The 24343-nt window shown below is 52.5% G+C and overlaps 1 protein-coding gene across 2 annotated transcripts in view; it reads right to left on the reverse strand.

Moving 5' to 3' along the window:
* Positions 1-24343, reverse strand: part of SORT1 (sortilin 1) — an 82894-nt gene that overhangs the window by 22845 nt on the left and 35706 nt on the right. For both annotated transcript variants that reach the window (XM_075559066.1, XM_075559070.1), the window contains exons 2-7: positions 19390-19449; positions 18139-18212; positions 7486-7588; positions 6870-7034; positions 3073-3146; positions 311-360 (exon numbers count right to left, since the gene is read on the reverse strand). In XM_075559066.1, coding sequence (XP_075415181.1) covers positions 311-360; positions 3073-3146; positions 6870-7034; positions 7486-7588; positions 18139-18212; positions 19390-19449 — 526 coding nt within the window. The remainder of the gene's footprint in view (positions 1-310; positions 361-3072; positions 3147-6869; positions 7035-7485; positions 7589-18138; positions 18213-19389; positions 19450-24343) is intronic.

Here is a 24343-nt window from a genome sequence, read left to right on the forward strand (position 1 = left end):
AAGCAAGCACTTCCACCAGCACAAGCACCATCCACGCAAGGCTGCGGGTGCCGCCCTGCACCTCAACTTGTGAGTGTTTGCTGCCTAAAATTTGCTTTCGGCAAAGGTAACTCAAAAATTGAGGACGCTGCCTCTATGCGCAGCACGTACTCTCGCTGATCTGGGCAGTGGAGTCATTTGGTTGTACTTAAAAACGAAAACATCTACCTTTAGCTGTTAGAGCTTAGGAGAATGGAAGAATTGCTTACAACGCAACACAGTCTGCCCTGAGTGGACCGGACGCCTTTTTCTGACGTGAAAATGTACTTACTGCAGGAGCCATTCACGTAGGTGGTGAAGAAGATGGTGTTGGCTGATCCCCTACAAAGAGGACACACGGGTCAAGATGGCTGAGGTCAGCCCCAGCTATAAAAGCCCAAGCAGACCTCAGCTTCTTCGCCAGGTACTGGCTGAAACACCTCAGCCGTGCAGACCGATTCTTCCCCACAGTAGTGTGCACACTCCCCTACTGCCTGACGGGAGGGCTTCCAGTCCGTCAGACTGGTCGACTGACTCCTACCTCCCGGGCCTGTCTCTCCCACTTGCTTACAATGCTCCCTCCTAGAATGCTCTTCTCTCCTGTAACCAACTTCACCCTCTCCATCATCAGGCTCCTCCGAAGACGCCTTCTGTGCTGCGCCAGTCCCCACCCCGACCCCGCGGGGCACTGGGACAGGGTCTGGAGACGTTCTGGGTCGTCATAACTTGGGGGGGGGGCGTCAATAGAGGACAGGGAAGCTGTGAAACACTCTGCAGTGGCCAGGACCTGGCAGCCCCACTGGAAAGCGCCACTCCTTTCTGCACGCGCCACTTGGCCCGCCCTTGGTCCCTATCTGGAGCGGCCCCAGAGGACAGGCTGGCACGGCCCCATGGGGTCTCCTCACATCATCTCTGTTAGCAGGGAGCCACATGGGGCTCCCCCAGAGTGTGCCATGCTGCCACTGCCCCAGACCCAGTGCTGGCTGTGTGCAAGCTCAGTAGTAATCCAGCCCTTTCATCTCCGACAGACAACTGGGGCAGCGGCTGAATTATTTAAATTGTGCTCGGAGTGCTCAGGGAACCAAATGCAGCCCTCGATGCTACTTAGAGGTGACTGGCAGTAAGTAAGGGCGCTGGGGCCGGGGCTCCTTCAGGCAGCACTTTTGGTTGTCAAAGCCCTGGACCACAGGCTCTAAAAAGGTGGGCAAGCAGCTCCCAGCAGCCCTGCTAGCATCTGTGGAGACGCTCACTACCAAACAGTGGTAGGAGAGCCTTGCCTGGCACACAAAATATAAGGCCACTGGGGAAAGTGGCTTGATTTTTAAAGGTTAACCATGAAGCACGGAGCCCCAGCAGCATCCAGGCTGACACTGGCTTCGAGCCGCATGGTCAGCAGGTGCCAAGCGTTGGCATCAAGTTGACGGCAGTTGAGTTTGGGGGTCTTCTCTTAACCAGAAAGTGAGATTCTGACTTGCACACATTCTACGTATCTCAGTCCATCAAGCGGGAGCATGAACAGTTCGGCAGCCTAGTCGTCTTGGAAATGACTCCTTTCCCTCTAGCGGCATTCTGCTTCGGATGGGAGGCAAGGTTACTCCACGGGTGTTTTGTAGTCAGCGGCTCGACAAGCGATCGCAGGGCTGCTGGTAGCTGTCTGCCCATCTTGTAGAGCCTGGAGCTCCAGGGCTGTGACAACCGAGTGCTGAGCTCGGAGCTTGGCCCAGCAGCCTCTGCTGCTGCTGCTGCTTCTCCTGGTTGGCCCGGTGTAGAGCTGAGGACTTACTTGTTCAAACAGAGCACGAAAGCAGTGGCCGTGGCCTGTGCACAGTTGTGGTGCGACCGAGGCTTCACCGAGAGCACTCGATTTATGCAACATATTGCATATCTTAATTCATTTGCAAGACCGATTCAGATCTGTATTATGTATTTTCCCAATTTCTAAAGTTCCTGGCTCACTGTCATCGAGTCGTTTCCGACTCATGGTGACCCTTCAGGACAGGGCAGAACTGCCACAGTGGGTTTCTGAGACGGCACCTCTTTATGGGGGTAGAAAGCCTCATCTTTCTCCTGAGGAATGGCTGAGGGTTTCAAACTGCTGACCTTGGGGACCGCAGCCCAATGCATAACCTACAATCCTAACAGGGCTCCTGCTTCTCATGTAGCATGCACAGACTCCACTCTTCCTGGGACTATGGGTGGTCAACATCAGGAGGTCCCAAACTCTCCGAGATGGGTGCCTTCTCTGGTCCCAGTGTTCAGTTCTTTCCCACAGCACACTGCCATGGGCTCTAAGACGGTGCCCGCCTCCTTCCTGGCCTGCCTCCTTCCACTCCGCCAATTCTAACACTGTCATGTGCTAGTCAGTAGCAGATCCACGCACCCTGTACCTCTGCCGGCCGATCTGCTCTCAACTGGGAAACCAGACTAACCAATTTGCTGGAATTAGTCAAAGGGGAGGAAGAAGGAGGGTCTGGATCTAAGTACAGGCTTTTGGAAGTTTGCAAGCTCTTAGTTCTTTCCCAACCATCCCTAGAGAGGCCCCCAAATGAATCCCCTAAGGATGCTTGTCGAAGGGAAACGCTAAGCATCCTGCAAGGGCCAGTCTGGCTCAAAGCAGGGCTAGGTCAGAACAAAGAGTCCCCTCCACCTGAGCATCTCAGGGCAGGTGCCCTCTTCATGGGGGCAAAGGAGCTCTGCTGCCCACCGACAAGGAGCCAGGGGCATTCCAAAGCTTGAGGGCTTTTGCTCCTGATTTCCTGCGCTCCATTCAAACCCCCAATTACAACTGTCACCACGACACTCCAGGAGATGTCCCGGCTCTGGGAGGGTAGGCCATTCTGCAGGCGCCTGGTTGTTCACTCTGCAGTCTAATGTTGGGTGAGGACATGTCAGGGAACTAGGAGCCCCTCGAGGTCAAGGCCTGCCTGGGTCACCACGACCCCTGAAGTGCACTTGGCCCACAGCGAGCATCAGCGTTTACTCGGTGACTCTGGGAAGCACAGCACCGCCAGGAAAGGTCAGGGTTCTGCGCAGGCAGACTCTTCAGTTACTCACCATTTGGCCAAACAGACTGCTTTGTGGATTTCTTCCCATTTGCCCCCAAAATCCGTGGACACCCACAGGCCATTCTGAAAGATTATAAATAACTTATCAAAATTCCAGGTGCTTGTATGACCTTTAATAAGGCACATCCAATCCCTAAGGGGGCAGAAAGAATGCACACTGACTTTCTCTCCCGCCTGCCCCACCCCACTCGCGCACACGCACACGGGTAAATGAGGTGAGGCAGTGCTAGGAAAGAGAGACCGAGTCCCAGTGAAGGCAGAGAACCCCCCTTCAAAGCTGGAGCTGACCGGGCTCCTACAGATCACCTGCCAGCCTGGGGCATGACCAACGAGATCTGCGAGAAAGCCGCTCCTCCTCGGAACCGCCAGCCACCCCAGGGCCCAAACACAGACCGAGCCGGGCAGACGCCGGGCATGTGGAGACGGGGCTGCGGGGCAAAGGGAGAGTGCGGCTCCTCGGTGGCTCATAACTCATGTCATCAAACAAGAGGCGGAGAGACTGCTGAACGGGGAGCCGGTTTGTTCTGCCAACATCCCCCCCCACGCACACCACAAAGCCAAGCTGCTGCTGCCAAGTTGATTCTGACTCATCGTGAGGCCACGGATCAGAGTGGCAGTGTCCACAGGGTTTCCTGGGCTGCAGGCTTCGTGGAAGCATACTGCCACCACTTCCTCCCTCACAGTGGCTGGCGGGGGGGGGGGGGATGATGTTTACACTGCTAACCTTTCAGTGTCCCGCTGAGGCGCCAGGGGACTCTCAACCACAATGAAACGTGGAAAAACCGAAACAACAGAAAAACCTGTGCAGGGAGCTAACCACCACTGGGGCTTCATGGAGCGGAGTCTGGGCATGAGACAGAGGAGCCGGTGTCAGGGAGGGCGGGCGGCCCTGTCTGCTGTGCCAGGTCGAGGCACCTGGTCTTCGCTACGCATGGGATGCTCCCTGGGGAAGGGCTCTAGGTAAGTGGACGACCCTCTCAATGTAGCTGGGTTCCCTAAAGATGTGGGCGGGAACGGACTCGAGGGATTTCAGTGGATCCAAACCAGAGGCAGGAGCAGCAATGGATAGCTGCCAGTTCCCAGCACGCAGACAGACAGACACTGCCATTCAGTCAGCTCCGGCTCTCGACGATCCCCTACAGGGCTCCCCACACTGCAAACCTCCACGGGAGCCGGCCGCCGCCTCTGGCTCCCTTACAACAGCTGGTGGGTCTCAACTGCCACGGTCGGAGTTAGCAGCAGCCCAGCGTCCGACCCATGGGGCACCGGCTCCTTCCTGTGTTACCATCACGAGTACAAGGCACTCAGGCCCAAGCCACCCGCGAGGCACACACTCAAGGAGGACTCGAGCTGACAACGAGAGCTCGTGTGGTTCTGTGCTACTGTGCTCGGGGGCATTCCAGTCAGGGCAGATGGATGGCATCTAAGGGCCAGAACAGAAGTCACAAGAACCTGCTGGCTTTTCCAGTGGTGGGTGGGGAGAGGGTGGGGAAGGAGAGGGAGAGAGTGAAGAAAGAAGGCAAATGTAACAAGCTATCATTTACTAGTCTAAGCAACAGGGTACCGGCGGCCTGCTTGGGAAACCCGCAGGGCGGCCACTTAGTTTTAGATGGAGGTTGAGGAGCATGTGTGACACCCAGCGAGAGACGCCCAGCGGCGGCAGGGTGGGACTCTGAAGCCCTGGGGGAAGCAGGGCTAGAGACAGGAACTCACACATCCCACGTGGTGGTTGTGGTGGTCACTGGACTGCTCAGTGGCTCTGAAGAGCAGAGGTTAGAAGGAGCTTCAGTTAAGAACGAGACCAAGAAGGAATGAACAGAATGTACAAGAACCAAAGGTGTGAAGTCACAGAAGGTCAACCAGCGGGGTTTCCAAAAGGAGGGACCAGCAACCTGTCCAAAGGCACGCAGCCACAGGCAACTTGATCAGGTAAAGGCTGTGCCAGTTACATGGGCCCAGCACCAGTCGAGGTGGGACAGAGATGTCCCAGGAGAGTTGAGGGAGAAGGAATTTCCTTTCAGCGCTCCACCCACCCACCATCTCCTTTCTGTAACTTCCGCCCCACCCCCACCATTTACACTCATCTCCCAGCATCTCCTTTGAGTTTACCTAATTCTACACAGAAAAGTAGCAAAGGGTCTGCTCTCTCACTTCAACTTTAATGAGGTGGTCCACCTTCTCCATCCCAATTCTCTGTACTTGAGACTGACCCTGCCTTGGCAGAAATCTCAGGCACCCCCGCAGAGCATGGCGGCCCCTTCCCGAGGATGGTCCTGTGCTCATCGCCGGGGCGGCAGAGCTGCAGGGCCGAAGGAACACCAACGGCTGTCAACTCCTGCGGAGGCTCCTTTGCTTCCTCAAAGCACCTTCAGTCCAGGCTGCCGGGCGCCGATTCCAGGAATGGATGCCCTGAAGCTACCCAGCAGGCGTGTTTCCTTCCTCGGCCTCCTTTGGCTGAGCTACGTGAATGGACACCTTTTGACCCCTCTGATCTTAGCTCCACTCCACAGATCTCCCCCCAAAAGTCCAGAGCCCAGACCTCCTTCCAGTGCCTACCACCCTCCCTAGGCCACCCCTCAGTTCAGGTTTACTTGTCCACAGCTGGCCATGTGACTGCCCCAGAGCAGTCATCAGGACAAGGGCTCACCAATCCAGGTGTGCAGGTTCACCTGGGGTCAGGCTTGCCTCAAAAACACCAGCTGCCCCTCAAGTAAGAACCATTGTTTCCAGAGTTTTACTCTCTCCAGATCGGAGCCTACAAAGTGTCTCTTCAATCAGGTCCCCAGTGAGTCTAGTCTGTCTGTCTGCTGCTGCTGCTGCCTGGGGGGGGGGGGGGGGGGATGGGGAGGGGGGCACACCTTTTTAAAGAACGAGAAGAGAGCGAGAGAATCATACAATCTTTAAAGTGTAATCCTGGTCATCTGAGTCCAAGGATTCAGCCTCTTTAGGGGTTTGGTACCAGGAGACTGGCCATCCAGGAAAGGAAACAAGTGAAATGAGCTTCTCAGAGGGCCTTCAGAAGAGAGGCAGGAGGGTGAGGAAGGGACCCTGGTCTTGGGGAAAGCACGGGGCTGTGTGGGGCTACAGGGACCTGAAGTTCTGAGTAACAGAGGAGTGCCAAGGCCAGAAAAGAACAGGCTTCAGACTTACGTACTGAAGAACTAACCAAAGATAATCAAGATGCAGTGTGGTCACATGCAAACAGCAGGAGGAGCTGGACAATCCACACTTGTTCCTTGCGGCACAGAAAACAATCACATTCGGCCGCTTCATTCCCATCCCGGCACACGCACACTTCCCTGGCAACCTTTGTGACGGCTACAGGGCTGCCAGGGGACATGCCCTTGACGAAGCAGGAGAAAGTCTGCAGTGTGCTTTGTGCTGCGCGCTCCAGAGCGTGCCGGTGGCGCGACAGGATGACCCATGGGCCTTTCCAAGGCAGACCACGGCCTCCTCGCCCAGTCAGGTTGTTACAGTGAAAACGGCCAGGGATCACTTCGGGTCACAAAATGAGGGCGGGAGAGCATCGACTAGCTGCCAGTCCACTAGAATCACGGTGCAGCCAGGGTGGTACGCTCGCCTGAACCACCACGGCCAACGGCACTTGCCTTGCCCCCTGGCACACACCACTGCCAGACCTGCGTCGTGAATGGGAACACAGGCAGCTGTTTATTTTCTATTCATGAATATGCGAGGTCAGATACTGAGGCGGCTGGAGAGAGAAGAGGGTGCATTCTGAGATTAAGCAAACCAACCAACCGGAGCGAGTTCCTAAAATGGACTTACTTCAGTACTGAGGGCTAAGAGGTAATCGGGATTCTGCGGACTGTACGTCATCTGAATCAGAGGGTGGAAAGGGAGGTCCGTCTGGACAAAGTGCTTCGCAAAGTCAGACGACCTGAAGATTCGTCCTCCATGGCTTCCTCCAGACACCTCCGCGGTTAAGATCACCTGCTCAGGAAGAGGCAAGACCACGATCACACAGGCAGCTCATCAGCTTCAGGAAAGGACGGTTTGGCTCCCAAAGAAAGAGGAGCTCTCAGAACAGACGAGTTGCTGCACTCTGCTTCTCAAGGTGCAGCCTTCCCAAAGCACCGTCCTGGCTGAGCTCGAGGGTCCCACTGAGGTCTTTGGGAGTCTACCTCATCGTCATGAGACAGGGTCTAGCGCATCTGGGAGAGGAGCCAACAAACAATCTGTGCCCTGCATTCCATTTCTCCGTGACCGGCAGTACTAAATGAATGAAACTACTGGACCAACGTGGGCTGAGGTTCGCTCTGTGTCGACAACGTGTTTAAGCTGACTGCGTGTCTGTGCTTCACTGTCTAATTCTAGTCCCAACCCTGGCCCCGCTGCATGCAGCACGGAGCCCAGGCTTTCTGCAGGCACCCATGCATCTCACCTTGCCAGAGTTCTCAGGTCCAATAGCCATGCCGAACTCGGTCCGAATGAAGGTGTTGTTGATGAGATTTGTGATATCCTTAAAATTCTTGCCATAATCTTCACTGAAAGGAGGGGGGAAAAAAGACACATTTAGACTGCAGTGGTGGTTGGTGCTGTTGGCGCCTGGCCTGGCCTCCACTCCTCCCGCTGCGCACTTTGTGGGGGTCCTCACCCGCCTCTGAATAGTCACGTGCCTCAAAGGAGCGTTTCTTCCCCGACTCCAGGGTGGGCCAGATTCCCCAGCCAGGGGAAATGATCCAAGTTGAGTCAAGGAGACAAAAGGAACCTTCTATGAAGCATACTTCCCCATTCTTAAATAGTCCCCTGGTGAGACGGTCCTTCTTCCTTTAGCTCCTTGGTTCCCAGCCAGCCTCCTTCTGCTTCCAAGGGAGCATTTAGCAATGGATGCTAAATGTGCTCTTTCAGAGGCACAACTGGGGGTGAGTAGCTTCCGGCATTTAGTAGGCAGACACCAGGGATTCGGCTAAAAATCCTATATTGCACAGGACAGTCCCCCCCACCCCCAAATAAAGAATGACCTGACCCAAATTTCAATCGTGTTGAGGTTGCAGTACAGGAGTGCACAGCTTGGGGAGGAAGCCAACATCCAGTGGAGAGCAGAGCTAAGGTACCCAGGGGTTCTAGGCCTGCAGCCTGTTCTTGCTTGGCATTTGGTTATAGGAACCAATGGTTCCCTTGTGACGTAAGCGAGCTGGAGTTTGCTAAATGCAGCCAGGGGCCTCCTCACCAATCTATGAATCTTAAGTACTAATGACCAAGCTGCATCGTGAGCAGCAGGGCTCCGGAAGGTTTCGTCCCAGCAGCCACGATGCCTAGATGTGGCCATCTCTCAAGCATTCAGTACAGGAACACCCTGCCCGCCCCGCCCTGCCAAAGAAACAAAGCAACCAAGTTAGCCCCAACTCTGGAGTTCATTGTAGCCACGCCTTTGGGGGCTGGGTGGTGTTTGAATTCCCGCTGATGCTTCAGAGCAAGACACTAGCGGCCGTCGTCTGACTCTGCACGTCAAGCCCCTCTCTCGACACAGGGCACAGAGCGCTAAAGTGGGCCGTCTTTCCATGGAAGCGTCCATCAGTGACGGCCCATCCACGAGCACCGCCCGCGTCAGGCAGGCTTCTGACAGATGGGACACATTTTGGGAGCAGCCTTGCCAAACAGTCACGGAATCATGAACGACTCTGCAGAGCTGCAGGGGCCGGGGCGAACATCTTGTCCAACTCCCTCCTTTCACAGATGGGGGACACAAGAGGAGGGCGTTACCAAGTGACGGGCACAATCACACCACAACCCGGTCCTCCTCACAGTCCCAAAGGAGGGGCCACGTTGAACGGCTCCTGAGGGGTCCTTCCCTGACAACCTGGGTCTTAGTCTAACTTGCTTCCGACCGCTGGAAACAGCAGCTAGGAGAAAGCTGGAGACCGACGGGAGCAAACGATCTCTGCTTACATCTACAGGCCCGAGAGCACGCCACGGCCTACGCGGTCCACATCCTTCTTCCCTTCCCTTAGCACGCACAGAGCAAACACCTAGGTAAACAGAGTGGGGACTAGGCAATGTCTGGTAGCAATGGGCTGCGAACGGCAAGGTCTGAGGTTCAAACACACCAGGTGCTGCACATGATAAAGATGAGGCTGTCTGCTCCCATGAAGATTTGCAGCCTCAGAAGCTCTGGGTAGAGCTGCTATCAGCCAGAGGGACTAGACAGCAGAGTTCATTTTTGGGTGGGGTGGGGGTGAGGATGGGGGGTGGGTTGCACTTTTGACTTTGGAAAACTAGATTAGTTTTTATTTCTGACAGAAGACTAAGAGGCATGCAAAAAAATTCCTGGCGCATCATCAACAGACCACACAACTTTGCACTGGGGCCACAGCCTGATTGTCCCCAGCGTCCCCACGACGGTCTCCAGGGAACTTGACACACTGGCTGCCAACTCTACTTGCCTTTCAAGAACTGGGCCCAACAAATTCCTGACTCCCTTCAGAAAAAGAAGGCCAAATAAACGGAGCACAATCACCGCCTCAGCCTGCTGAGCAAAATGCACACGTAGCCACCTGCTAGCATTTTAGCGGAGGTTCAGCCGAGGCCACCGACGCCCAGGGAGGATCTGAGAACCACCCGTTATTCCAGGGCACCCTTCCTTTCTGCCACAGAGCCCTTCCTGGCGGCATGGTAGTTACACATCGGGCTGCTAACTCCAAGGTCAACAGTCACAAACCACCAGCAGCTCTGCAGGTGAATGTCGGGCCTTTCTCCTCCCATAAACAATGCCTTGAGAGTGAACAGACCTGCCTTAAAATCGGCGTGGCTGCCTGGCCCGCTACTTTTCATTCCTTTTCACTGTCCCTGTTGTTAGGTGCCGTCAGGCAGGCTCAGGGTGATCCTAAGGGCAACAGGACGGAACACTGCCTAGAGTCTGGTTCCGTCCTCCCACCCTGGAGGGTTTTTGTGGTAGTTACAGAATCTGTGTCAATTTGAGGATTAAGCGTGAAAGACACTGACAAGACACGTGGCACTGTGCTGGTAGACCCCGTGCCCTGGGAGCTGGAGAAGCCATGTGGAGACCCCTGACAGTGCTGAGACGCTTCTACCGCCACTGGATCCACAAGACTTTGCACCCACTGGCCTGTGATCTTCCTGCACTCGGCGTCATTTCATTTGTTTTGTGGGTCTGAAGAGGGCTTTATATATTGGTATTGGATCTATGGGCTAATATTGGACTAATGGACTTGATCTGGACTTGGCTGTTTTCTTAATGCACAGTTGCTCTTGTATATAAAGCTCTTTCCTACACACGAGTGTCCATGAATTTGTTTCTCTTGTCTATCCAGACTAAGTCTTCTTTTCTGACCCCCTGCCCCACCAAGCATGACGCCCTTCTATAGGAACTGGTCCCCTATTGACAACAGGTGCACCGTAAGGAGAAGAAGTCTTGCTGTCCTCACTTCCATAGAGCATCTGGCTGTACTTCGTTTAAGACAGATTCATTCAATCTTATGGTATTAATGGTATATTTAATACCCTCACAGACATAAACTCTCCATCTTTCCTTATTCATTGTTCAGCTTCACCACATTTATAAACGTGATGGAGAAGACCATGTCTTGGGTTAGGGACACCCTGGTTCTTAGAGAAACAGCTTTACTTTTTCCCCTTAATACATTAAAAAGATCTTTTGCAGATTTGCCCAAGGCCATACTTATTATTTGATTTCTTGACTACTGCTGCCATGGCCACTGATTATGGAGCTCAGCAAAACGAAATTCTGAACTTCACGCTTTTCTGTTTATTATGATACGGCTTGTTGGTTCAGTTGTGAGGATTTTTGCTTTCTTCATGTGGAGTTGTGAACAATATTAATTCAGGAGTCTCTGATCTTTATCAGTAAGTGCTTCAGGGCGTCTGTGCTTTCAGCAGGCAAGGTTGTGTCATCTACGTACCAGATGGATACTAAGCCTTCCTCCAATCCGGATGCCACGTTCTCCTCCAGAGCTCAGCGTCTTGCCTTGCCCACTCCGCCTACAGACTGAGTGAGGCTGCGGACAGGATGCACCCCTGATGCACACCTCTTCTTCCCCTTGAAGAGCCGTCTCTTGGTCTAAGGAGCCACGCGAGCACACACAACGAAGTCTTCTGGAAGTCCTGCTCGTCCCACGTTATCCTTTTGTGACCATCCACACAAATACCTTTGCACAGGCAGTCAGAGACTGCTAAGAACAGTCGAATACGTAAAGTTAGCTAATATCATTAATACCACATGCAAATCAAGTTCTGCTGAAAAACATTCAAAAGCATTTGCGGCAGTGTCTCAGTAATGTAGGCCAGGTTCAGAAGAGGCTGTGTCACTGCTGACGTCTGATGAGCCTCATCCAACCCCGCCCGGCTTCTTCTGATGCCGCCAGTGCCGTTCAGTGTTGGCCCACGGAACCCTTCAGGGTCACAGCCTGGGACCGGGTTCTTTTCTCCAACGAGGAGCATGCGCTTTCCTTTTCCAACTGCAGGTCTCTGCATGTTTCCCTACACAATACATTCCCTGTCTTCTCCAGGCACCCTACGCAATCTTCTGCTCAGCTCGCTTAAGGCATCCTTTCTTCCATTCACGTTAGCTAACCACCATTCCAGTGCAACTTTCAGAATCTCTTCTGACATCCATCTCGGTCTTTTCTTTCTTTCCTGTCTTTTGAATTACCCCTTGCTTTCTTCTGTATAATTTCCTCCATGTCATCTCCACTCATCGGGCTTCCATCGTGAGTGTTCAGCGCGTCCCATCTAAATCCAGGTGAGATGTCCTCAAGGCCGGACTTTGCTCACTGCTCAAAATCTCACTGCCACCGCGTCAATGCTGACTCACAGTGGCCCCTGTGGGTTTCTGAGACTTCCTCCCAAGGAGCTGCGGGTGGTTTCAAACTGCCGACCACGGGGTCGCAGCCCCCCAGTGACCACTGACAGCACCATCAGGGCTCACCGAGGCTTGGTTTAGTTTTCTTCCGTTGCAACTGGAGCTTGTACATCAGCACATGACCTGTTCCCCTGGCCTTGCTTTGAGTGACACTGCGCTTCTCCACCAGCACTTCCATCGACACGGTCAATTGAGTCCCAGCTGACAATGGCCACACGTACAGTCACCCCTCATGCTGCTGGAAAGGCTACTTCCAGAGAACAGGGTGTGGGTCTCAAACTGTTCTCGCACTTGATCTCTCCCATCACATGATGAAGCTATAGTCTCCAGTGCCTATATCCCCCGTTGCTTCCAGCTTTCAAATTCTCATCACTGGATTGCCACTGAGTCACGATTGCAGGCTTTAGCAATTTCAGATGCAGAAACAGGCAAAACCTTCAATTTCATTATCTTTGGCCTCAGCACTCAGTCCGTTACATGAAGAATCATCATACGAACCAGTCTTCCTCAGAGGCGTGTGGGCGCTACCCTTCACTGACAGAGCTGTACTTCAGGGCAGATCCTGAAACATCCTCAGGGATGATGAATGTGACACTATCCCCCACCCCCACCCCAGTCTGTCCCTCCTGGCCTAGCAGAACACACAGGTATCTGGTCCCAAATGGCCAGCACCAGTCCATTTCAGCTCCCTAATGTCTGGGGTATCAACCCATTTTATTTCTGGTGACTTCCAACTTTCCAAGATTTATACTTCGTATATCCCACGTTCCAAAGATGAATGCATGTTCGCAGCTGTCTTTTCATTCGGAGCCAGGCTACACCAGTCACGGGAGGACACCACCCATGTCATTAACCAAGGCCAAGGGGGCACAGAAGAGATGGCTCTCACCCAGCCGTGTTCCCAGGTCCCCTCCTGGGGGACTTCTCTCCTGGCACGACAGAAGATAATACGGTGTTAAAACTGCTATTTATAAGGTTGTCAGCGACCAATTTTTTCAGAAATGGCTTGCCCGGTCCTTCTTCCCATTCCGTCTTACTCTGAAACCTGTCAGTTGGTCGTATCGTGGTGGCCTGCGTGTGGCTGTGGTGTTGGAGGCTACGCCACCAGTGTTTCAAACGCCAGCAGCCGTCCGTGGTGGCCAGGTTTCGGCACAGCTTGCCGTGGTGAGGTCACTCTAAGCTGCAACGCAGAAGCAACACGGAGGGTGGCAAGCAGCCAAACAAACCACTGCTTCACTGGTGAGGAAGGTCTACATTGAGGCTTCCTATTAAAATATCCATAGGAAGGAGAGAAGGGAAATGTGCTAAACAAAGAACAGACCCAAAACAGCTGTCACATAAAAATGGCAGAATTTGAATTCACATCAAACTTAACTTCCAATACCTTCGTCTCTTTTCTATCCGATTGTTTAGTGTTACCTCATGTGTTTTTATTTTAAGATATTTTTTGTTGGGTTGTTTTTTTTGGGGGGGCGGTGTTTATGTCTTTTTATTTAAAGTTTACACAGTAGATTATTGAGAAATAATTTCTGCACACATCATTCCATGAGATTAGGTAAGCTTTCCACAATGTGTCAGCATCTCATTATTTTCATTCTGTTTCTGTTAATTTAACTTCTTTGTCCCTGCCCCCCCCCGGGGTCTTCTTATCTTTGCTTTAGAATAAATACAGACTATTCTGCTTTACATATGATAGCTAGTCAAAAAGTATTGTTATAAAACCTTAAAACCTTTTACTAGAGAAAAATATCAAATGTAAATAAAATAAAAAGTCAAAATGTGACCCTCACTTCTCATTAAATCCTACATCATCTAGGTCTACACGTTTCTGATGTCAGTGTTCCATCTCTCTGAGCCTTCTCCCAAGAACTTTGCACTCTCCAACTGGCATCCTGTAAAAACGAGTTTTGACATCCTCCCCCAAGGGACTCAAGTCACGCTCCTTTGAACTGTTCTTTGAGTTTGGGGGACCAAATGAAGTCTGAAGGGGCAATGCCAGGGCAACTGGGCGAGAGGGGTACGATCTCCCAATGAAATGGTGCTAAGGCAGCCTGCCCCTCAAGAGGGAGCAGGGGCATTGTGGTAACAGAGAAAATTTCTCCGTGAAGCCTTCCTGGCTTTTTGCTCACCAACAGTTTTCAATGGTCTTGAAACTCTTAATAAGCCTCCATGACCATCCAGGTCATGGGTCCTCAAACTACGGCCCACGGGCCGCACTGGAGGATATTTATCCGGCCCGCCAGGTGTTTTTGTCACCACTGCCTGTCCTGCTTAGCAGCTGGCGTGTCCAGTGTGCATAGGAATTTGTTCATAGTTTTTTTTTTTAAACTGTAGTCCGGCCCTCCAAGGGTCTGAGGGACAGTGAACTGGCCCCGTTTAAAAAGTTTGAGGACCACTGGTCCAGGTCCTTTGAAAATGTCTATCAAGACCATCCCTTTGGAACTCCCCCAGTAGTCCCCTAGTCTCTCTGCCTTGAATTGATTCGGCCCCAACAGTTCTCCTGGGAAGCCACTGTTCGACTGCACTTTGTAAAATGTGTCTTTCATTTTCCTGGTATCCCAGGTCAGCGCATCTCGTGTGGAACAGAACGAGCACCTTACCCTACTGGTGATAATTTAAAGTCCGGGTGACTGTCTAGCTGATGAGCAGGCACTGTCTGGCTGAGAGGTGGTCTCTGGAGTGGCTTCGGAGCCGAGTTTAAAGGGTATCTCAGCTCAGTACTCTTGGGGTCCCTCGACACTTTACCCGCTCCATCCATCCGGCCTTTCTCAGGAATGTGAGGCTTGTTCTTACATTTCCCCCTGCGCTTTGTTCTGATCAGGAAAGGGCACATGCTTTCTGCAGAAATGTTAAAAACACAAGAGTGGTAAACACAAATCACACAACTCTTTAGCAGAAGGAACCTGAATGTGGATCTGGTCCTGATTTCGCTTTGGATCAATAAGAACAGGTATTTTAAAGAGAAAGCATTCCCATGTGATGAAAACCAGCTACTCTGGTGACTTTTATGTACACCTGGTTTGTGAAACGTTGAGAAAGGCAAGATCTGCTTTTTAATGAACGTTTTCTTTAAGTAAAAGAGCAGGGAAGTATATTTTGTAAAAGGAATGAATGCTACCCGTGTAACTGGAATATATAAGTGCTGCTAAATCATCTACTGCCATGAAAACAGAACTAAGCACATCATCAACAAAGCCGTCATTCAAGATATTTGGACGAGGGTGGATTCCCGTGCTGGAGGCACATTGCGTTACCGCCTCTGTATCCATGAGCTGTCCCTTTCTGTGCTTTGTAACCGCAAATGACAGCCTGCAGAGTGCACACTGACTGCGCAGTCCTCCAATGAGGAGCCTCTTAGAGGCACTCCGATTAACTTCTAAACTTGACCAAGCCCCAGCAGCAACTGAAAACCAGAAAGGAGAGCCTGGCAGTTCCGTGGTAATGGCTAACTACAACGAAGTTTACGACTGTTCACCGAGTCAGTTTGACACAGAAAAGCCAGACTCCAGAGGTCATTACAGGGGAAAAATGTGCAAGCATTTTTAGCTGTCAAACAGCAAGTGCATTTTAATCACAGCCAATCTGTTTTCTTTTTAACTTCCTATCTGCAGGAGAAAGCAATGCACGTCTGAAATCCTTAAGGAACAAAACACTACTCAGCCACGGCTCCTTTCAATTACAGACACTGACACACGTTTCCAATCTTACGTAGGCATCCCTGCCCCCAGGGGCCTTTATTAATTACCTCTGAAATCCTTCAGTAGCCCTCTCCCACAACGGAAAGATCTGCAGCTCGGTAGAGGCCAGAGGCAACTCCCTGTACTCCTGTCCTACTGCACAGAGCAGGGGTCATGTCATGGAGATACAGCCCGGGGCCATCGAGGGACGGACGCTCAATCAGAGACCCCGGAGGACAGGGTAGAACCGCTCTACGGGGTTCCTGAGTCTGATCTTCCTCCTGGGGAGCACATAGCAGGTTTGAACCACGGACATTGAGGTTAACCAGGAGCCTAATGCCTACCACATTACCCCGCCAGGAGTGGAAGTCTTATTTTAATCCTCAATGCACCTTGAATCACATAAGATTTTGTAGAGAAAGAAAGTCAAGTAAGTAACAATCACTGCAGCTGGGAACAGGGCAGGCTCTTCGGAACGAAGGTGGTGCCCAGCTGTTTCTGCATAGCGCAACCTCTGCCAGCCACCGCAGGGCCCGGGTCCTCACACTGCTCCCCGCTCCCTCTCCGACGTCGGGAGCCAAAGGCGCCTCGTGGCGTGGCCGGCATGCTCTCCCCACGCTTCACTTCAGGCCAGCCCAGCCGGAGAGGCCCCAGGGCATGGTCACAGTGTCCACGTTAAACCCGGAGGAGGGCCCGGAGTCTGTTTCCACCTCGGAGCAGGGAGGAAATCATTAGTCCTCAAAATGACCTTGGAGGAAACAATTGCTCTGCCGGAGAGGTAGCAAAGAGAGCTCTTGATAACGTGATTCGACATCAGAAAAGAATAAGCTGCTGTCTAGTCACACGCAGGGCTGGGAAAGGGGAGTTTCTCACCAAACCAGTGAAAGGAGGAAGCTGACAGATATCATGACACACATTTCAGTGCCCGTGGGACTGGCTAGGGGGCTGCACTCCTAGGGGCCACGGAGGTGTCTGGGGGCAGAGAGCTGCCTTTAACTTGGCACACTGGTGCCAGTACCTGCTGGCTACGTGCCATCTCTGACTGTTGGCATGGGGCAGCTAGCAGCACCACTTCGTGCCAGATGCCAGAAAGCATGCCTCACATAGCTCTGAGGGGGACGATGTTGTCATTCCACTGATACAATGGCCCACGGTCATTTTGTGCCGGGGCAGGGACAGTGCTGAGCCTTAACCCCATAGCAGTTTGCCCACCGAACACGAGAGCTTGATGCTGTGCCATGCCGCCTCCCCAGACGGCACAGACCCAGGGTGGGACTGTCAAGGGGAAAGTCATGGTAGTAAACTGCAAAGAGGTTAGGGTTACACTTGACTTTGGGGTGTTTTCCAAACATGTTGTACAATGGCACGTTGCTTTAAAAAAAAAATCCTAGGATGCTAGAATGGTCAACCCCTCATCAAACAAACAAAAAGGATACTACGGAGAAGTCAGGGCATTTACCCATCCATCCATCTGACACACAAACTGTCGCCTGCCTGCCGTACGCTAGTTACCGGGCTGGATGCCGAAGGGACCCACGTTATCAAGTTGGGAGCTGCACCTCTGAGGCGCTTCTGTTGGATGGCAACGCCCCTTCCTGGCCGAGAGGGACACGCCGTCCACTTTTGAGCCAGCACTGCCATCTGCTCACAGGACAGAGCGTGCTGCCGCGGGCTGAGGTTGCAGCCTCCTCCTGGGGAGAAGACTTTGGGCCGGTTATCTCAGCGCTCCAGCATGGCTCCACCCACTCACACCAGGACCGCCAGCCAAACCTCCTTGGAACGGTGCCATGATGCCTGGGCCAGCCTCTCCCGAGGAAGTCCCTGTGTCCTCTACTGGGCCGCCGTTTCTTTAGGTCCCTCGGGGAAAACTGGGATAAAGACACGCTTGAAAGACAACCAGCCAGGCCTGGGGGTTGGCTGTCATGGACTCAGCAACAGGAACCTACTGGCTAACCAAGCTGCATCCTTAAGAGACAACCATCACACCAGGGGACAGTGGACGGCACCTGGGGGGTCACATCTGAGCGCATCCTCCTGAAGGAGAGGCAGTGTGTTTGGGAACCACGTGTCAGCTAGAGAACTCTTGGACACGGAGAATTTTCATTTGAGGGATTAAAAATAAAACAAAAAACCTACCTTGCGCTCATAAGAAATATAAGGGGGCTTCCAAAAGTTCGTGGAGGAATGGAATAAGAAGAAAATACACTTTCTCCATGAACTTTCTTGTAGAGACCTGGTCAAACTCCATTCTACCTTCCTGAAAACAATAGTCACATGAACAGAAAGACACATGCCTGGGCAGAGACTCTTCCTTCACTGTTCTGCCTCTCACTGAGGCCAATCTAATCTCTCTGGAACTAGGGCCTTTAAGCCCTTGGTTGCCAGACAGGTATTACAGAGTGTGATATTGAAACGAATCCCGTTCAGCTGGTGCAGTGTTTCGCTCCACTGTGAGACTCCGCCGTGCGTGTGGCGGAGGAGGAAACGGCACTCAGCGTGCCTCTGTCGTGCGCCTCACCTTCGATACAGCTTGGACTGTCCGAAGGTCACAATTACCAGTGGTACATGGAAGGTAGTCAAGACCAGGATGATCTGGGGAGAGACAAAAGTAAACAGTCAGTAGGAAGCTAGTCCGGTTGCAGGTTGGGATGGGGCAGGATCACATCAGCACGGGAAAAACTGCCCGTGGCCCTGCTTTGTAGTAGCCTCTATTTCCGTATGTCTAGAAATCCAGCAGGACCGGGCACGAGGACTTACAGCTCCTTTCAGTAGTGATGACCCACTGCCCACACTTGGAGTGGAGAGGCACGGGACTCCGATGCACACTACAATTGAAGGCAGAGTCTGACCACTGTTTCCATATTCTCCTGCGAGTCCACCTCTCTTTCCCGGTACAGAGTCTGGCTGCTCCGCTTGAGGTTGCGATAACCTCTCGGGGCAGCCCCTGTGCCCACCTGCCCTGTTCTTCTTCTCCCGGGAGCCGTTCTCCACGAAATGCCTTGTTAAAAATAGCTCTTGTTGGAGAGGGCAGAGGTGTGATGGGAACGTTCTGGACAGCCGTCTACCAAGAAATCCTGCAGACATCAACTACTGTAGACGAATGAGTACAACATGCAGATTCGGGCACAAACCCTTATTTGAGGACCGGGCTTGGAGAAGGTCTGCCAGAAGTTTGAAAGTCTTTCTCTGGGCCCCTGGTACTGCTTCCGTGTGCCCCGAGGCTGTGAGGCGTGTGCTCCGGAACACGAGGAGGCGTGAGATGGGGCAGGACAGCAAGGAGCCAGGGAACATCAAGCCGGGCTGCTCAGGCCGTAAGGCCGCGGCGTGCTCGGTGACCCTTCCTACCTAATGGGACTCCACGCGGGCAGTGCCCACGAACGGTGGACTGAAGACTACGAGGCCACGGGGGCCATGGTGTTTGGACACTGAAGGGCAGGGCTCAGGAAGAGTTTGGAGGAAAACAGCTGAGGCTCCCCAAGCCCCGCGAGGCTCCCCTCTCAGCACAAAGCCCGCTTCCCTCTCCCCTGGCTTCTCTGCCATTCCCCCCTCTCTCCCCGTCAGAAAAGAAAGCAGTTCCAAGAGGCTCCCGGTTCTCAAGCAACAAGGAACCAACTCCGGCTTCCTAAACCGCTGTCCTGTAAAACATGCATGTTCGCGATGACCTGGGAGACAGTTTTAGAACGGAAGGCCACTCACTGCACACACAACTCCCCCAAACCCACTTCTTCTACTTGTCGGGCTGATTGAAAAGACTCAGAGTCTGACTTACCCCAGTGTTGTCTCCAAACCAGGACAGGGACACAGAGCCGCTGAGGTCATCGAACACATGCTACGGGGAGAAGGGGAGGAGAGAGGTGAAGACTCCACTGAGGAATGGCGTCTCTTCTGTAGCTTTTGACTTCCTAAGTGACCCAGAACTCCCTTCCTGGTCGGAGTAACTGGGTGCATTAATTACAAGGGGACATACATCCCTAGAACAAGATTTGGGAGCGGCAGGATTGAACTATTTCACCAGAATCACACATAATTTACAAATCTGACTTTTCTCTCCCACAAAGCCAGCCAAGCAGCTGGGTCTTCTTCGCTGCACCAGATGGGCAGACGAGAATAATCTATTTATTTTCCTCTAGGAGAATTAAATACAAAGATACAGCAAAGTAAACTCTTTAAAGGAGGGCTCCCAGCCCACGCTGGCACACATAACTGTAACCCGATCAGCGTAGTTGGAAGCTGCGCAGGCTGCCTTGGTGGTGCAGCTGAGCCCTTAGCTCCTCACTGAGTGCCTTCCCTTCCAGTCAAGCCGCACTCAGAACCCGCACTCAGAACCCACGACGAGGGGCAGAAGCAAGCAGCAGGGGCGGAGATTCCCGCTGTCACGTTTCCCTAACAGTGACAGTGACACTAACGGAGCTGTGGAGGGAGCGGGGAGACGAGGAGGGAGACGGGCTCTTCAATCTAGGGGGTGGGGGGCGGAGGGGGGGCGCTGCCATCAAGTTGCCTCTGAGTCACGGTGGCCCCGGGTGTGCAGGCTCTTGGAGGCTGTGCCCGCAGTTTCCTAAGCAGAACACCAGGCGCCATCCCAGGTGCCCTGGGTGGGTCCAAACCACCAACCTCTCAGCTGGCTGCTGGGCACGTAGGTGGGAAGCATGCTGAAAAGTAATTTCAAGGGCCACTGCAGGTAGGTGCTTTGGGGGGTTTGCCTTTTGGGTAGCATTCTGTTCATGTGCTTGTAAAACAACATGCACACATCCCTGCGTGACACCAGTGTCGGGAGTTGAGACCAGGGGCTGACACCTTGGAAGGCTGGCAGAATCTGCTCCCCAAAGGCCCTGGCCTTGAGACGGCCGAGATGCTGGAGGGCGCACGCTGGGCGAGGGAAGTCGCACACACTCCTGTGACGCCCCCTGGAGAAATAACACACAGTGCCAGGGTGGAAAGCACCCGGTGACTGAGTGCCGGAAGGAGGAGAAGAGGGCGTTGGGGGTGCCTGGAGAGCCTGTGGGGGTGCTGAAATGGGCGGGGGACAAGAGTGACACTGCACAAAGCGTGCAGACTGACTCTTCTGTGTCAATGCAGGGCTCGTGTAGACAGTAATGGACTAACTGCTCTACGTGTCCAGACACTGCTTCAAACAGAAACCACACGACATCGTTTTGTTCTGCACATGGGGGTGGGGGTGGGGGGCACCATCCTCACAGCAGCAGAAACTACACTGACCCTGATGGAGAAAGGAGAACAGGGAAATCCGTGTGCACGCAGAGGCTCTTTCTTATGGGTCACATAATTGTGATAGTCTTGTCAAGTCTGCCCCCTTTCTAAGTGATAACAAAATTAGAAGTAACAAAGGGCAATAAATGTGTTTGGTGGAAATTCCCAACAACGCAGAGGTGTACACAGTAAACAGCAACGGCCCATCGCTCTCCCACTTGATGCCCCTTGACCATTTCGAGTCCATGTTGACAACCAGGTTTTTCTTTTTCAAAAGAAGACATCGATCTTAAGACTTTTAAAGGGAATATGCCCTGCCTTCCAAATATGATTATAGTCATAGAAGCAGAGGATGTAACTTCATACTTCCCAGCACTTCCTGTGCCTAACCTACTTTGTCCACTCCATAAGCATTTGTTGAAAATAATTACATCCTTTCTAAACCACAAACGCGGCCTCAAAATAGAACATGCCTATAAATGGTGGGAGGCAGCCACTTGGTCACTTCAGCCCAACAGACCAGTCTGAAAAAAAAAACAGCCCAAAACCAAAACCACAACTCAAAACACGAGCTGCTTTGCTTATCTTCTCCATTCTTCTTGTGGTCCCTCTGGGTGAGCTTCTGAATCACCCTTGCCATCTCCCTTCTGGACTGTAAGTACCCTGTAGCCAGAAGAACGCCTTCTGTCATCTTTGTACTAACACACCCAGCGCCTCCCACTAGGTTTGCTCGGTAAACGCCGGCTCACTCGCACAGCTTCTCAGAGCCTCAGCAGGACAGAGAGGCTATTCATGCTTGTCGGCTCACCAAGGATCTAAAAAAATAGGAAGGCTGCTAGAGACATCTGGAACCAGAAGCTTAGGAACTGACACAGCACTGTGCCTTGTACACTACTCCACACAGAGCATTACCGCACACTGTCTTGAGCGAGGCGACAGGGTCTGGAAATACCTCAGAGCTTTCCTTGAGGACGAGCAGGAACACCCAGACCTAGCACAGGACCAGACAGACCCCAGGGGTCAGCAGTCATCAAAACAGAAGCTCCTTCCAAGGGCAATGCTGATCACAACTAACTAGGAGGCGAGAAAAGTTCCATCGAATACAGCAGTGGAATTCATGGTTCGAAGAAGCCAATCAAAACCAGTCAGTCCTCTGCCCACCTATCCTGTCGATGCCGGAAGGCAGGGACCACTCCCCACAATGCAGTGCTCTGCCACAGGAGGACACTCAGAGGTCACCAGCGACTGTACACCTCCCTGCAACAATTCAAAAGGCCAAAGTCCTCCTTCATCACCCAGATGTCCCTTGGAAACAGGGGCCAGGTTTTAAACTCGACTTGCCATCTTCTGTTACCCCTAGCCACTGCTAACACCCCCAAAACCTTTTACTTTTGAAAATGTGCGCTGCCTTTGAGAACACTCATCCATCTACAGCATAGGTTCCCAAACATATTTGCACCTTTCAGTGTAAACAGAGGGCTCAGCCACCCCATCCCCCATTAAAAACATTTTTCCCTGCCAGTTGGGAAAATGTTTATTAAAAGGAGTTTAAAAAATGGAAATGGATGCGAGAGATATAACATCTGCTGGATTTGGAAAATACGATTTCCCTCAAGTGATTTTGTGCAATTCATATCCAAGCTTAGGGTGATGTTTCGATTTATTAGGCTGTGCTGTAGCTACAGCTACATTTTAAAACTAACCACTTTTCCATAGAATCTTACTAATCTGTAATCTCACTAAAGTGGAACATAATTTTAGATCCATTTTAGTGAAAATTAACTCACTTTACTTTGAAACTCTTTATAGAAGAATAGTAGAGATTTCCAGTTTTGAACAAAACAAATAATGATTACAAATGAACAAAGCCCACCGCCAAATTGAAGACTGAGACTGAGCTCTGAGAGTTTGGGCATTGAATTTCTCACCCAAGACGCAGAACCACAGATGCCCCCCGACGTTTGCTCTACAGCCCTCACTCCAGGACAAACGTGGGTAAGGATCTGCTTTCCCCGCCCTCTGGATTGTTCCAGTGCCTCCCAGGGGATGCTATTGCCAATTTGGAAAACAAGCATAATTAATTTCTATGTATTTCAATCTCTAACATTTATTTGACTCTTTAACTGGTCAAAGGCAGAATGAAACCAGATTCTACCTGTAGGTAAATGCTCGGATGGACAGAGCAGGTCAGCAGAGTCAGGGGCCCAGAGAGTACATTCAGGCCCACCCTTCGACGAGAGAAGAACCGTGGAGGCTTGGGAAGGACGGGCATTCCAATCGAGGACAAGAGGCAACATTCCTAAGGGTCTAAGGGTCAGAATCGGCTTGATGCACGCGATGGACCTGTGACTCTGCATGGTGGCACACTTAGAGCTTTCGAAGACGCACTACCTTGAACTACTGTGACGATCTCCTGTCTGTCCCCTCATGAGACCCAGTCCATCTTGGGCAGGGGGGGACCAAGGCTATCCCTTTAAGCACGTGATACATATGACAGCAATTAGTAGGTACTCAATAAATAACAGATTGGTTTCCTGTAAGAGTTACTGAAAAGGAGGATGCTGAAGTAAAAATACACTGTGGGGACTCCTCCCCCCATGACAGACTGGGGTGTGAAATGAAAAGTTATGTCCTGAGAAAACTCTGCCTCTGATCAAGATGGAGCAGTGAGACTCAGCTTCACCTTCACGCCTAAACAACACAAATAAAAAGAGACACCCACTCCCCCTCCCCAGGAAACGACACACAGTATTGGCTTTCATAACATTGGACATCAGGCAACCACAGGACCCCCCCAGGGACAGGAAACAAACCAAGAGGATCCTACCCAGGGCCCGGTTTCCTGCCTGGAGAGAATGTCCCGGATCCAGTGCAGAAAGGAGAACTCAAACAGTGCCCAGAAGGCTGTAGTGAAGAGACCAAGCTTTACGTCTGAGGAGGACAGAGAGCCCGGATGGATGGATGGTGCGCAGAGTGGAGAGGAGGGGAGAGAGCCTGGATGATGGAGTGCAGAGTGGAGAGGAGGAAGGAGAGCCCGGATGACGGAGCGCAGAGTGGAGAGGAGGGGAGAGAGTCCGGATGATGGAGCGCAGAGTGGAGAGGAGGGGAGAGAGTCCGGATGATGGAGCACAGAATGGAGAGGAGGAAGGAGAGTCCGGATGATGGAGCGCAGAGTGGAGAGGAGGGGAGAGAGTCCGGATGGTGGAGCGCAGAGTGGAGAGGAGGGGAGAGAGCCCGGATGGACAGAGCGCAGAGTGGAGAGGAGGAGAGAGAGAGCCCGGATGATGGAGCGCAGAGTGGAGAGGAGGAGAGAGAGAGCCCGGATGATGGAGCGCAGAGTGGAGAGGAGGAGAGAGAGAGCCCGGATGGACAGAGCGCAGAGTGGAGAGGAGGAGAGAGAGAGCCCGGATGATGGAGCGCAGAGTGGAGAGGAGGAGAGAGAGCCCGGATGGACAGAGCGCAGAGTGGAGAGGAGGGGAGAGAGCCGCACAGAAGGGACTCTGGAGCTCCGCGGA

This window comes from Tenrec ecaudatus, chromosome 1 (assembly GCF_050624435.1).
Source record: "Tenrec ecaudatus isolate mTenEca1 chromosome 1, mTenEca1.hap1, whole genome shotgun sequence".
In the NCBI taxonomy this organism is placed as follows: Eukaryota; Metazoa; Chordata; class Mammalia; order Afrosoricida; family Tenrecidae; genus Tenrec; species Tenrec ecaudatus.